The following is a 13,892-nucleotide window of genomic DNA, read 5'->3' as shown; positions in this document are numbered from 1 at the left end:
GCTCAGAGGAAGCAGTCGAGCTCTTAGGCCTCACACAGAGATGTGGGGCCACCCACTCACAGGCCGATTTTGTTTATTTTCATCCTTTGAGGTAAACTGTTCAGTGTGAGCTGTTTATTAGGCCTTTGATTTGTCAGCTTGTGCTTGCAGGGCAAGTGTATACACTGGTTGTGGCTTGTATATAGTGGCGGTTTGGAGGTCAAGGCTGGGGGGTGATGGGAAGGGTGGGTGGTATGAAGCATCACTCAAACCGCCTCTCATTTTGGCGTCATCAGAAAAAAAAAAAAAAAAAAAATTGCAGTTCCAAGGCGGAGATGTGAAAGGAGTAAGAATCCAAACGCATGTAAATGAAGCACAAACAGCTGCTGATTCATGAAGGCGGCCTTGAATAACCAGGACACAGCATTCAAAATGTGATTTACAAAAGATTCAAGACGAGGGAACCTTTATTCAGTACACAAAAACAATGAAAACATACACAAGAAACAAACACTTGACAGATCTTCTAGCCAGATAGCAGATAAGATTATTAAAAGAACCAACTGAAGTTGCATTAGCTTTTGTAAGAGGTTTCTTTGCAGATGTTCGCAGCTGAATCTCGTCTTAGATTAGTTTGGCGACATCCTGACCCTCTGTTCTGCTTCAATAGCTGATCTCAAAGCCTGGTAAGACTCTACAACAAGGAGAAGAAAAACAAATTCAGTGCTCAGCAGGAAATGGCAGGCTTTTTCTCGACACCCTCTCAAACCACACAATGTGTGTCACTTCAATGTGTATTGAAACTCAAACAAGTTATTACATAAACTGAGAGATGTATGAGGAGAGGGAGCAGTAATATTGAGGTAAATGTGTTAGCAGGTGCAAGATGCTCTGGGGACCTTCAGAGGAGATTCATTTTCCATAAATAAAATGTACATTTCATTTCAAAAGTCTAGACTTTATTACCCTCTTTTTAAAAGAAATGAATACTTTTCAGCAAGGATTCATTAAATGGATCATCAGCAACATTAAATATATTTCTAATGTGCCAAAAGACTTGTATTTCATATAAAAGCTGCTCTTTTGAAAATAAAACGATCACAGTTTGAACAAAAATGTTAAGCAGCTTAACGGTTTTCAATATATTGATAAGAAATATTTCTTGAACATTAAAATGAGCATATTAGATTGATTAAAAGAACATTCAGCTATACAGTCACCAGAATAAATTACCTTCTAAAATTTATTAAATAGAGATCACAGCCATTTTGAATTATAATAACGTTACACAATATAACTGCATGATCATGAGAAACATCTTTCGAAAAAAAAAAGAAAAAAAAAACCTTACTGACTTTTGAATGGTAATGTATGCATCTATTTGGATTAGAGTGAAATACCTTGCAGTTTACGCATGAATGTGTCAATCTCTGGTAAACTTGCTACGATATCAAACGAGGGAAATTCCATAGATCCTGCAATCTCACTGCACCCCTGGAAAAGGAATGAGAAACCGAGATGAACACAAAACCCACTTATCCTATGACTCAGAGGTCTCAGAGCAGTTAAAAAAAAAACTTGTCTGAAAAACTGCATTAAGGGGTAAACAAACAACAAAAGGCGTTTTGTAACTTGATTGCTACAGGGAGTTTTAGAACTTCTTGAGTGATAGTGAGGTTTAAAACAAAGCCACCCACTTGAAGCAGGTGTGTTTACACAAAACAGGAAAGGCAGAAAGCTACAAACCTTCAATTCTTCATAAAACCTCTCCTCCAACTCAGACACCTGGGATATAGCCTCAAACGCCGGGAGAACGGACTCCTAAAAAAACACATACATTTTAGCAGTTTTGTACCACATTTCTCTAAACTAATTAAATGTACACACAATTTCAAGACAGTCATTTAAATTGGATTGATATATAAACCCATAATAAAATTATTACATTATAATAAAATTGCTATACATAATTCATTTAATTCATAAAGGCAACTGGTTAAAATTAGTCTAATTCAGTAATGGGCATTCAAATAAAAGCTCTATTTAACAACTTATAAATAATACAAAAACATCAAAATTCATTTAGCCCCAGTTTCACAGACAAGACTTAAGCCTATAGTATAGTCCCAGACTAAAATGTAATTCTGAGCGGTTTCTACTGAAAGAAAAACTTGCACAGAATGATCTTAAAACATATCAGTGCCTTTGTTTTGTCTCAAGATGCACACCACAATTCTTTTGCTAAGGCATGTTAATAAAAATTACTTAAATGTCCTAACTGAACTATGACCTATTCCAGCCTTAGTCTGTGTCTGTGAAAGCAGGCCTCAGAGTTGTAGAAGACACAGTCCTGCCAATTAAATTGAATATGCACCCGCCTGATTCACTCACCTCTTCTGAGGAGTTTTCTTCCTCAGAAAGCTCTAGTTTTGTACCATTCTCCACTGAAGCTCCCTTAGACACACCATTCAGTTCTTTTACCCTGTCAGAAACACCCACAAATGATTGTAATACCTAAACCGCACCACCAGAGGGCCTTCTCAGTCAATCAGAGCCACACTAGTTTAAATCTAGGAAGATAAAAAGCACCTGTTTGCATAACGTAGTGTATTCAAAGTGTATTCACAAGAGCTCATACCCGGCGAGATCATTGCGATCTGAAACAGGCAAAATGCAGAAGGAGATTATTTCACAATAAATAACAGTATTCAGTTCAAGCCCTAAAACACACACAGGCGAAAATGAATAATCACCCTAGCTCCCTCTTACCATACAGGTCCTAGAGTTCTCTCCAATGAAGGAATCCCGAAGCACCTGGGTGAGTTTGCTCATCCTGAACGGGATGTGCTCGCTGTTCTGACCCAGAGAGCGGATACATTCCTGGAGTCAGGGAAGACAACAACCTACTGCTTTAAAACTGAACTGTTGTGTTTATATATATATAAAAAAAAATGGGTACAGACAAAAATTGGTTTCTTGCAATATAAGTGAGCAGCAAACAAAAGCTATAATCATCAGCTGCATAAATGACCCTCAGTTTAACTGTTAAAAAACAAACAGTAATTACCTAAGATATTAAGCTAAATGTAATAAAATAAATAATTCAAATTTTTTATAAAAGCAGCTGCAATATACATTTTTAATGAGGCAAGAAAAACAACAACACGTCACACCTCTTTTTATCAATTTGCACTGGCTACCAATAGCTGCTTGCATAAATAAAAATAGAGAAGTCCTCCCTGAAAGTCCCGCTGCCCTGTATCTTGCTCTCTCATTGGCTGCAGGTCATCGCCGATGTATGTTTCAGTCAGAACTCATTTCACACAGCAGGATTTTCAAATCGCTGACAGGTCCAGATATTTAGCAAGCCAAATATTTCACAGGCGTCGGCGACGCATCAGCGATTCTCTTAGATCGCGTCTTTGATAATTCACACTGCATGACTGTCATTTGCGTGAACGAGCAACGATTTGCCTCCGATTTTAGGCATTTGCCTGCGATTTCGCAAAAGCTGTCAGCGGGTGAAAAACAGGGCTAAAAATGTGCACTGAACTCAGCATTAGCCATCTCCAAGAACTGGCTAAAAACATTGTTTCCATCTTGACCTTGTACCTCTAGCAGTCTCTATTCTAATTCTATTCTTTAAAAAAAATAAACCATGCATCTTTTAGACGTGCATTCTATTTACTGCTTGTTTTCTTAAAAAAAAAAAAAAAAAAAAAAAACTAGCTTTTCTAAACTTTTTGCATTCAATGTTTATTTTTGTTTAATAAAAAAATTTATAAAAGTAAAAAAAAAAAATCTTACTACTTGTATTGCGTCATAGCACTTGCATATCATTGTGTTTTTGTTGATTTTGATTGCTTCCATTGCCCTCATTTAGAAGTCGCTTTGGATAAAAGCATCTGCTAATTGACTAAATGGAAATGTAAACAATGCAATTTGATCAAATTTGGAAAAAATGTGAATAAAAAAAAATAAAAAAAAAATAGGTTGAGCCATTTGATGAGGTAGACATTAGACAAAGCACCTTCAGAGCCAGCAGGCTGCGGTTGATCTCTGCGGTCTCCACTATGGTGTGCCGATCGTTATTGCTGACATCAGTGCCACGCTCATTCCCAGCAAGGTCCACCAGAGAGAACTTCCCATGGAGGAAATTCCGCCGCCTTAGAATAACTTGCAAAACCGCATGTGAACGCGATGAGCTGGCATTAGCAAACGTTTGGCCAGACGTTCTGTTTAAAGGTGAGATACAGTTGTTTTTGTTAATTCAAACGATTACAAAAATTTGGGTAAATGAAATGAGGCTAAAATAAAATAAATAGATGAAAATGTATAAGTTTATTTATATAAGTATATTAAGTTATTATAAGGATAAATGTTGCACACACAAATATATTAGGGGTGAGCGATATGGAAAAAAATATCATATCACGAGTTTAAAATCACAATTCTTTGTCATGTTGGTTTTATTATTTTCCAAGTTGTCTTAGCATTACAGCCAAACTAATTTTCCTTATATAAAGACAAATCCTTTCAAGGTAACAAAAAAAGGCAGATATTTAGGCCAAAGAGGGCAAAGATAAAAATCTTTGTTCTTATTTTGTAATAACAAATATTAAAGAATGACAAAGATACACATTACAACTACACATAATTTACAAATAAAACAAACTTTATTTGTGCTTTATTTTTAGGTACAATGGGTATAAGCAGGAGCATTCAAGAAATTGAATGAACAAATATAAAAATAAAAGACTGTATAAACTGATTTCTAAAGCAATTGTATTAAATTTCTTAGGTCAAGAGCAGTAAGTGATTTTTCTCTTTGCGTTTTGTTGTTCTATTAACGTTAAAGGAATAGTTCACCCCAAAATAAAAATTATGTCAGCTGTCTGTCAGTTCTGTCAAAAGTGGTTTTAAACCCTAGTGAGTTTCTTTCTTCTTCTAAACATAAATGCTATTTTGAAGAACATGGAAAACCAAACAGTTGCTGGTCCACAGTGACTTCTATAGTATTTTTTGCTAATATCAAATTCAATGAGGACCAGCAACTGTTTGGTTACCCACATTCTTCAAAATTACTTTTTTGTTCAGCACAAGAAAGAAATTAATACAGGTTTGGGACAATGTGACCGTGAGTAAATAATAGAGCATCACAGTCCCGCCCACAGCCCGAGAGAGCTCTGGTGCGGGAAGTAAATTTCCCATTCATTTCTCCCATTGACTTTCGGAAAAATCCGTATCTAAAGAGTTTTAGAGCATGTGTGAGGATAACCAGTTACGGCTGAACTCATAAGCATATAACATATCATTTCGAGTGAAAGAATTAAGAGAAAAATCCAAAAAAAGTCAAAAGGTACAAGACTGTGTACATGTTTTCATTTCGAGCGCAGGAACTACTCATCCCATAAACCACTGCGCCCCATTGAATTCGACTGAAGCCACAACCGCGAACGAGGCAACGAGCCTTTTGAGCGACTTCCAAATCTGATGACGGCCGCCCGCGCAAACTTTTTCCTCCAGTGAATTTTATTTTATATAGTGAATGTAGTGAATTTACAATCGTGTAAATAAATAGTGTTTTATATAGGTATTGTGAATGGATTTTTATATTTATCATCGTGTATTTTATATATTGTGTGCGTGTGTGAAAGTGGTTAACAATAACGTCAGCAACATGGTGCAGTGCATTGTACCTGACTGCAATCACCGCTCAGTCGTCAACACATGTCGTTGCCATTACACAAATGTTCAGTAAATGCACAAAAAGGTATGCCTAGGCTAAATATTGTTTAGACGGTGGCATTATAAAATGCTTGATATGACTCATACCATATGAAGAGTACAGTAGCCTAGCTAAGTTACCAACCTCCCTGCAAAACTCTCATGGCAGCCATGGAGATCATGATTGCACTGATAAGTCTACATTGCAAAAACGCAACACAGGTTTTTGTTTTATTTTATTTTTTTATTAATGATCTTCAGTCATCACTGACCTTCGCAGGGTTTAACCAGACGGGTACACGAGCTCCACCTACTGTCTATGGCTCCACCAATCAGATGCAACACTGTGGGATTGTTCAGGATTGTGGGTAATGAAGTACTTAGCCAAGACATGGCGAATAAAAGGCATTTATATCAAAACAAGGTTAGTGCCCAATGATCCTTTTACGTTTATATGAGCATATACTATCGCTTAGTACAGCCATAGCTGGTTTTAGGTCTACCATGTATGGTTACGTTTTTATGGCTTATACCCCAAATGTCAATGTAGAAATTGCATTGAATTTTTACTTCCGGCACCAGCTGTGGGCGGGACTGTGATGCTCTATAGAAAGTATTATTTAAGAGTGATCTATTCCTTGACAGTAATGACTAGGGTTTGGTATCGATTGGGTTTTATTCGATAAGGTGCCATTTCGATACTTTTAAAGTGGTACCGGGTTTCGGTACCCAAACCTAGTAATGACAGTGGGCTGCATGTTTAATAGGCGTACTGTCCCTTTAAGACCTGCATGCATCTAATAAACAGGTATGAAAACAGGAATGAAACATTTAAAAGCACATGCAAATAATGAGAGTGTAACTCAAGTGCTGAGTTCTTCAAAATGCAGATCGTGGAGACATTGTTATTGTCCACAATCAAAAATTGTCATATCGCACACCCCTAATTTTTTATATATATAAATAACAAAACACTATAAAAGCATATACATAATTCTAAAACAACAGAGCTATGGCATAAACCGTCCTTTATGACAAATGACATTTAAAAGGTTAATAAAAAATGATCCATATTTTTAAGTTTTAATGATTCATTTACCTGCATGCACTTCCCCTCTCAATCATCTTGATGACATCATCAACAGATGACACGGGCACTTCCTGCAGGCCAACAACATTGACCTGCTGCTTCTCATCCTCCAAAACACGCAGCTTTGCTTTCTTATTCAGCAAGTCAAACACCTGCAGCACACAAAGAGTTCACCATCGTGCCTGAACAAGTGCTTTAAGATTACAACCACAATCAAAACTCAAATCAGCATAAAACCAAATACTAATACCACACTTGTTTAACTAAGCATATAGAGTACACTAAGCATTTGGAAATTTGAGGATTATTTTGCACTTAAATGACAGAAAAGCAAAAACTCCACCATCTGTTTGACAAGACATCACAGAATTGTTTTGGAAACATGTAATACAATATGTGCACACCTTGCCGTTGTAGATCTCAAAAAAGGTGACATACGGGCAAAGGTCCATATCAGCATATCTCTTTTGCCTTAGGAGGGTAAATACATCCTGCGCTGTGAGGTATGCAGATAGACGAATGCATAAGTGAACACTGATAAACGTAACAGGCCACTATATAAAGTACATTTGTCAGTTACAATCACCTGCCAGGGCGTAAATCCCTTTAGAGCTGTTTTGGGTCTTTCCAGAAAAGTCTCCACCCATAGTCTGTAAATAACGCTTAAGATGAAGAACATGGACAAATATTTGGGAATTTTGCTTTGGAGCAAAGTCAAAACAACTTACATGGGTCTTTCCACTGCCTGTTTGGCCATATGCAAAGCATGTCGCCATACCACCTTCGAAAATGGTCTTAACCAGAGGTTTAGCGGTGAACCTAAAAGTTCAGTTCATAACCATTAGAATATTTTCTGTATAAACATTAATACTGAATAAACTGCCATGTTTATAACAAAATAATATTGCATTATTTAGAAAAAGATCATCCAAAAACAGAAATTCCATCATCAGTTACTACTCCATTCAAATCATAAAGCATTGTTTCAGTTTCTCAAAAAAAAAAAAAAAAAAAGGGTTTGAAATACATTAATTAGTAAGCTGATACTTGAATAAATGACACTTGTCATGTTCATGGATGATAATTAACATGATAAATACCAAACAGAAACTCTAAATATGCATCTACCTGTAAACCAAGTCATTAGTGGCATCTTCATCGAACGAGTAATCAAAATGGAAGGTCTGATTCTCTAGGTACTTGGTTAGATCCACTTTCTGCTTGGGCTCATGCAAAAGCAGGGCTCCGTTACCAGGGATTGTGACCACATCAATCTCTTTCTTTGCCAACTCTAAACACAAATAAATGAGAAATGCTTTAGAAACTCACAAAGAAACAATTTGATTCCATGAAAGGCACAATATGTAAGATTTTCATTAGAAAATACAAGAACTACATGCACAGTGTGATATATTTTATGCGCTTGTGTACTTACGTTATACCAAAAGTTCAAAAGGATTTGTAAATCCATAGAAATTCCAATTTTAAATGACTCCGCATATCCTCAATTTCCGCTTGTAGAAACGATAGCAACACATTTGACACAAACGCTGCTGCAGTTAAACTAAATCCATTACAGTGGTCGCAAACAAATAAAAAAAAAAAATGTAAAAGTGTTGACCGCAGCATTAAATTTAGATCTGCTTAATGTTGCGCCATGATTTTATTAACATTTTACGGTGTTGTGGATTATAACCAATCACACATGAGTCCGTTGAGCTTATGAACGCAAGGGTCAATCAGAGGTGTTCAGATGAGTTTTTTGTTCACTGCACGCCTCGCTGACTGAATTCAGCTCTCATTGGAATTCTCTCATCATAAACAAAGTGCGGATGTACGTATACTGTAAAAGATTCATTCAGAAAACCGCATATAGACAGCTTTACTAATTATAAGGGTAGTTTTTTAAGATTGGTCTAGCGCGCGTTTAAGCAAAATCAGTCATGATGTTCTTCGACAATGTAAATGTTCTTTGCTTTCTCTTTATAATTTATTGCTGTTTGAATAACTGTGGAAAGTACTGGTAAAAAAAAAAAAAAAACAATCATAAAAATGTCGTAATCCATGAACAACATCTTAAATGGTGTCATCAATATTCATTATTGTTATAGCTTTGAAAATGCGACATCTAGTGGCTAAAACTTACATAGTGCCTTTAAGAGAGGTCAAATCAGCAACCTACCTTTTTTATTTAGAGGACGTTTGCGAACACAGACACATATTCGCTGAGGTTTGACCTAAAAGACAAATCTTGTGTTAAAATATTCAATTCTTGTATGATGATATTAATATTGTGCTCATTAACTCACAGGATCAGATAAGGACATGTGTACTTTCTCCAGGGTCTCTCTGTATTCTTCAATCATCTGGTAAAACTGCTTATTAGGTCGACTTGTATCTCCAAACTAGAAACGAAAATAGAATTGGATGGATTATTTTTTTTTTTTTTTTTAGCAAACTTCATAGACTTAAAGACTACAAGAATAAATGTGACCATACAGAAGAAAATGTTATTATTAATTACAAAATAATAAACCTTATAATAATAATAAATAAACAAATAAATAAAAATAATGAAGTTAACAAACGCTAAATATAAAAATAACATAAATAGTTAATTTAAGTCCAATGCAGAAGGGGAAAAAATGCCTATTGGGGGCATTTACACAACGTTTTCAACTAAAAACTTTTTTTTTTTTTTTTTTTTTTTATGCGTTTTAGCTGTTCATTTCCACTACAAAGTTTTTGGAGCTTGAAAAACCTAACTTCTGAAAACTTAATTTTTTTTTTAAATACTGTACTGCTATCGTCTCTGCAATAACAGTAAAAAAAGAAAAGAAAAAAGGAAATTTGTGAAAACAGTCACATGTATGAGAAATTTTTTTAGAAACACAAAAGGAAAACCATTTCAGATTTTAAAAAAAATTGTTGTGAAAATATACCTGAATGGTTCAGTTACTGAACAATAAAAACAATTTTAAGGTACCTTTCCTCTCTTCTGTGCGTCAAAATTTTTGGCTAGCGACAACCGTTTGTTTGCCATCTTGTTTGTTTCTGAGACCTGAGACACGCGATGGCCTAAAAGTTAAAAGGTCAAAATAAGTCAAGTGTAGTAGTTGTTACTAACCACCACATCAACAATGTGAAAACATGCATGACAAAACCAAAACAGTACATACTTGGTGGACCCATGGGGGCGCATTTGGAAGCCTCACTCTCACAAATAGCCTCCGCGGTTGGTAGCAGAGGAGAAGCTGGCTTTGAAACAAGTCTCCTCTGGTAACCTACCAATCCAGATATCAACTTAATGAAATATGCAAGATGTTTTGACAATGATTTTGTGCTGCCTCCAAGCTGAGGGTCCATTCACCCTCAAATGGGATACATCAATATCAATTCACTCCAATGCAAAACAGCTTGATACTACACTGTATATCTTAATATCATGCTGATGTACTGTAGAGACATACCTGAAGGTTTAGGGATTGTAGATGAGGGAAGATCGTGAGCGAGAACGTCCTCTGAAGCTACTGCCGAGACCACAGGTGGAGGTGCAGGCTGTCGGAACATGCAAGTCTGACGTGTGGTCATCCTTCTAGAAGCTGAAAGGGGATGGAATTATGTTACGTGAACTCTCTGCAACACAGTGTGATTTATTGTAATTCAAAACAAGAATAGAGTAGAATCAAGAACTTTCCGTGGTCAACATTGCCAATAAATCCAAAGGTGATTCTACGGACAGTACAAAAATCTCCAAAAATGTTATGACTATTTCCATCAGTAATATAGTTGGACAACAGTATGATCTCCTCACCCTTACAGTGCAGAAAGTTACTTTTGAATAGATGAAAAGAACAATTATTGCTTCATAAAATCAAAAGTAAGAAACCATTATCCACGGTGCTTTGATCGCTGCTAGAACTAATGACTACCATATGAGACTTCTCTGGACTGACAGAAACAGTAATTTAAAGACTATTTTTGATTTCTTTAAGCAGATTATTTGTATAAAAGATCATGTGGACAGAAGTGGGAAGAGACACCCTGATTAAGTGTTATAATTCAACCGTAATGTGTGTGATTGGAGAACATGAAGAAAGCATGCACTTCATGCAAACCTGACTCTTCAGACGAACAATCCTGAGGACCAGCTTCAAATGGGAGACACAGCATAAATTCATACTGGTGCAGGTCAGGAGACCAACTGTGAATTTGTACAACAAACATAACTTACGTTCTAAAGTAGTAGGTATTCTTGATGACCTTAAAGGAAGCTCTGATGCTCTGACATTCTGAAATAAACAAAAAAATGGTGTGAATGACTATGCAGCACTATGCAATGACAATAAAATCTGATTTTCTGAGCAGTGTTGTAGGTAATGTAAGTGTACCCATTAAAGTCCACCAAAATCTAGGTGTCTAGGTGTTTTTCATAGATATAGACATTGTTTATAAGAAAAATAATATAAAAATGAAAGATTTCTCTCTCATTTGAAAATGTATTAAATAGCTGATGTACATTTTAGAATATAAAACATTTATATTTTATAAATAATGTCAAAAGTCTGGCATGGGGTTCATTGGTACTTCGGCACCATTTAAGCCCACATCATGAATGATTCCCAAAAATAAGAATATTTATTGATTTTAAAGAAGTAAAATCATCACTATATTTATTCAGTGAGTGCTAAGAACTTCAAAATTTTTTTTTGTACTTACGTTTGCTAGTACTCATAACCTGTACTAATAAGATTCAACCTATAAGACATCAACTCTGATCTTGGCCTTTACTCTCTCCCTCAACTACTTTGTCCTGTTTCTGTCCAAACTGTTTTGCTAGTAAATGCAAGTTAGTTTTTTTTTTTTTTACTGTTCCCCCATGATAAATGTGACTTGCCTCTATGATTTTTTGGTATTTTGATTTATTTAGTTTTTTAAAAACTCATCTTAACATTAAAAGGAAAATTGTATATATAAAAAAAAAAAAAAATTTGTTCGTACACAAAAAAACAACAACACATTTATCGCTTATTTGACATAACATTAGTGTACTCACCAAGGAAATGGCTGAACACTGCAGAAATGTGTGTATTTCTGAAGTGTTCTGAAACCCCAGAGATTTGGGGGTGTCTTTGTATGAAGCACCCACATGGGTGGAGCTAACTCACAATTTCCAAACGTGATTGGTATGCAACAAAAATGTCTGGGAATTAACAAATTACTGGATTGGTTAAAATAATGATTAACAAAATATGATTTTCTCTTTTTTTTTTATTTGATGTCAAAGTTGTAAGTTGGCTTAAAGGGTATATGGGCTTGATGGGTACACTTACCCTATATAATAATGAACGAGTCCGTGATTTCAGATACAGTGCATCAATGTGCTTGGAATAAAGTACTGCTTATGTTTTCTCAAATGCCTTTTTCCATTCAGCACCAATGTTCTTTTTTTTTTTTTTTTTTTTACACAAAGATTTTCTCAGTTTTTGAAAAAGGTGATGTCTAGACATTGTGCTGATGCCTATAGCAATACCATGGTGACTAACATGCACATACCAGATATTGACAACACAGTCTGAAAAATTGATCAAATTTATTATTTTGCTAATGACAGGGTAGATGATCAAAACTGGACTCAAATAAAAAATAAAAATAAAAAATGTGCAGTTTGAACAAATAATTTTAGAAAAGAAATACAGGACTCACTTTTGCTAGTTTTGACACAGGTGCAGTGAAATGGCCGGGGGCGGACTCTGGCTTCTCTTGGCAGCTTGGTTGAAGGTGTTGCATAAGGTCAGAATTGAGTTGCTTAAGCTCATCCATGTCAACCTAGGGGAGAAACGTTTATTAATGTAGTTAAGTCTGACATCCTACACACTTTGGCTGTACACTTGCAAATACCAACAAAAATACCAAAAAAAAATTCAAATAACTTCTTTACAAGAAATTAAGCACTAACCTCTTTTCCTTTAGTGATGCCCTTCTCAGTCCATTCCACATTCACTGTAGGTTTAGTGGCATGGGCCGTTTTCACAGTGGCACTGTGTATTCTTCCTGCAATGATGGGAAACAGTGGCATGAACAAGCAGCATTCCCTTGGATGAACTTTGAGATCATTTATGATGGACTTCTTCAGTGGTGCAAAACAGGCAGTGTTATTCACTTTTATTGCATCTCTGTTTTCCTTACAATAAATTGTGGACGTCATTCAGCCAAATATCTTCTTTTGTTTTTACAATGGGAAGAACATGTGTTAAGACATCAAGTGAAAATGGCAAAACGTTATTTATTTGGTAAATTATACTTTTAAAACTATCCCTGCCAACTAGGTTGTGTGTTTCAGTAATTTACTAGCAGTACTACAAGACAAGGGATCACAAAGAAGAAATGACAGTTATTGTTGTTTTGCATTATTATTTACGTTAACGTTACATGTTTTTACATTTAGATACAAAATTAAGTTATATGATTATCTCTTTTGAGTGTTTTTTTTTCCTTGCGATGTTTAAACTTTAGAAACCTTCCACTGCCAGCAATCACTACTATGTGTTGTACTTGTACGTAAGTTTAATTAGCGATCATTTGATTTGATTTTTTTCCCCATCAACTGATTTCATGATGTAACGTTAGGTCGTGTCTGTGTAAAAGATTAGCAGCTAGCAAACAAGCATCTTACCATCACTACGACTTATATTGACAGCGAGCCCGATAAGAAGTTTCGACAACGCAGGATCCATTTCAGGTAATAGTCTGTAAATTGTAGTTTTTGCGAACGTTTCTATCTCAAAACTGAGACAAGTATTTTTCTGCTACTTTGCCCCTATGAGTCGTAAACCAACATTAACCGCTCTACATTCAAAAATCGTCAGCGGAAGTTAATGGATTTTTTTAGTAGGTGGTGCTTCGTTTGAACCAATCAGAGTACTGTAAAAAATGACTGGCATTTCAATACACAAATAGGATCTTACAGTCGTCTTTCGTCACACGCTCTGGTACCACATTGCGATTCTTCTTCAAAACACGTCAAACAAACTTACTTTACTGGTAAATTAAAGGAAATTAGATTTTAAAAGCCAGAGTCATAGAGTGAAAATGA

General features: G+C 35.6%; 1 protein-coding gene across 2 annotated transcripts; it reads right to left on the bottom strand.

Moving 5' to 3' along the window:
- Window positions 1-414: 414 nt before the first annotated feature.
- On the bottom strand, window positions 415-13,661 carry LOC127951648 (kinesin-like protein KIF2C). 2 transcript variants are annotated; one of them, XM_052549647.1, is made up of 22 exons: window positions 13,473-13,661; window positions 12,756-12,850; window positions 12,503-12,625; window positions 11,031-11,088; window positions 10,915-10,947; window positions 10,267-10,398; window positions 9,976-10,080; window positions 9,783-9,874; window positions 9,106-9,201; window positions 8,979-9,033; window positions 7,925-8,087; window positions 7,525-7,615; window positions 7,383-7,446; window positions 7,201-7,292; window positions 6,806-6,948; window positions 4,010-4,214; window positions 2,749-2,859; window positions 2,569-2,636; window positions 2,371-2,461; window positions 1,726-1,800; window positions 1,380-1,473; window positions 415-673 (listed from the first exon to the last, which is right to left on the bottom strand). In XM_052549647.1, the coding sequence occupies exons 1-22, from the start codon at window positions 13,531-13,533 to the stop codon at window positions 609-611; spliced, it is 2,112 nt and encodes a 703-aa protein (XP_052405607.1). In that variant the 5' UTR covers window positions 13,534-13,661; the 3' UTR covers window positions 415-608. The 2 variants fall into 2 exon arrangements, with proteins under 2 accessions (XP_052405607.1, XP_052405609.1); XM_052549649.1 differs by lacking the exon at window positions 10,915-10,947.
- Between the last annotated feature and the right edge of the window lie 231 nt (window positions 13,662-13,892).

This window comes from Carassius gibelio, chromosome B2 (genome assembly GCF_023724105.1).
Source record: "Carassius gibelio isolate Cgi1373 ecotype wild population from Czech Republic chromosome B2, carGib1.2-hapl.c, whole genome shotgun sequence".
NCBI classification, from domain to species: Eukaryota; Metazoa; Chordata; class Actinopteri; order Cypriniformes; family Cyprinidae; genus Carassius; species Carassius gibelio.
This window is presented reverse-complemented; position numbering and strand designations above follow the sequence as displayed.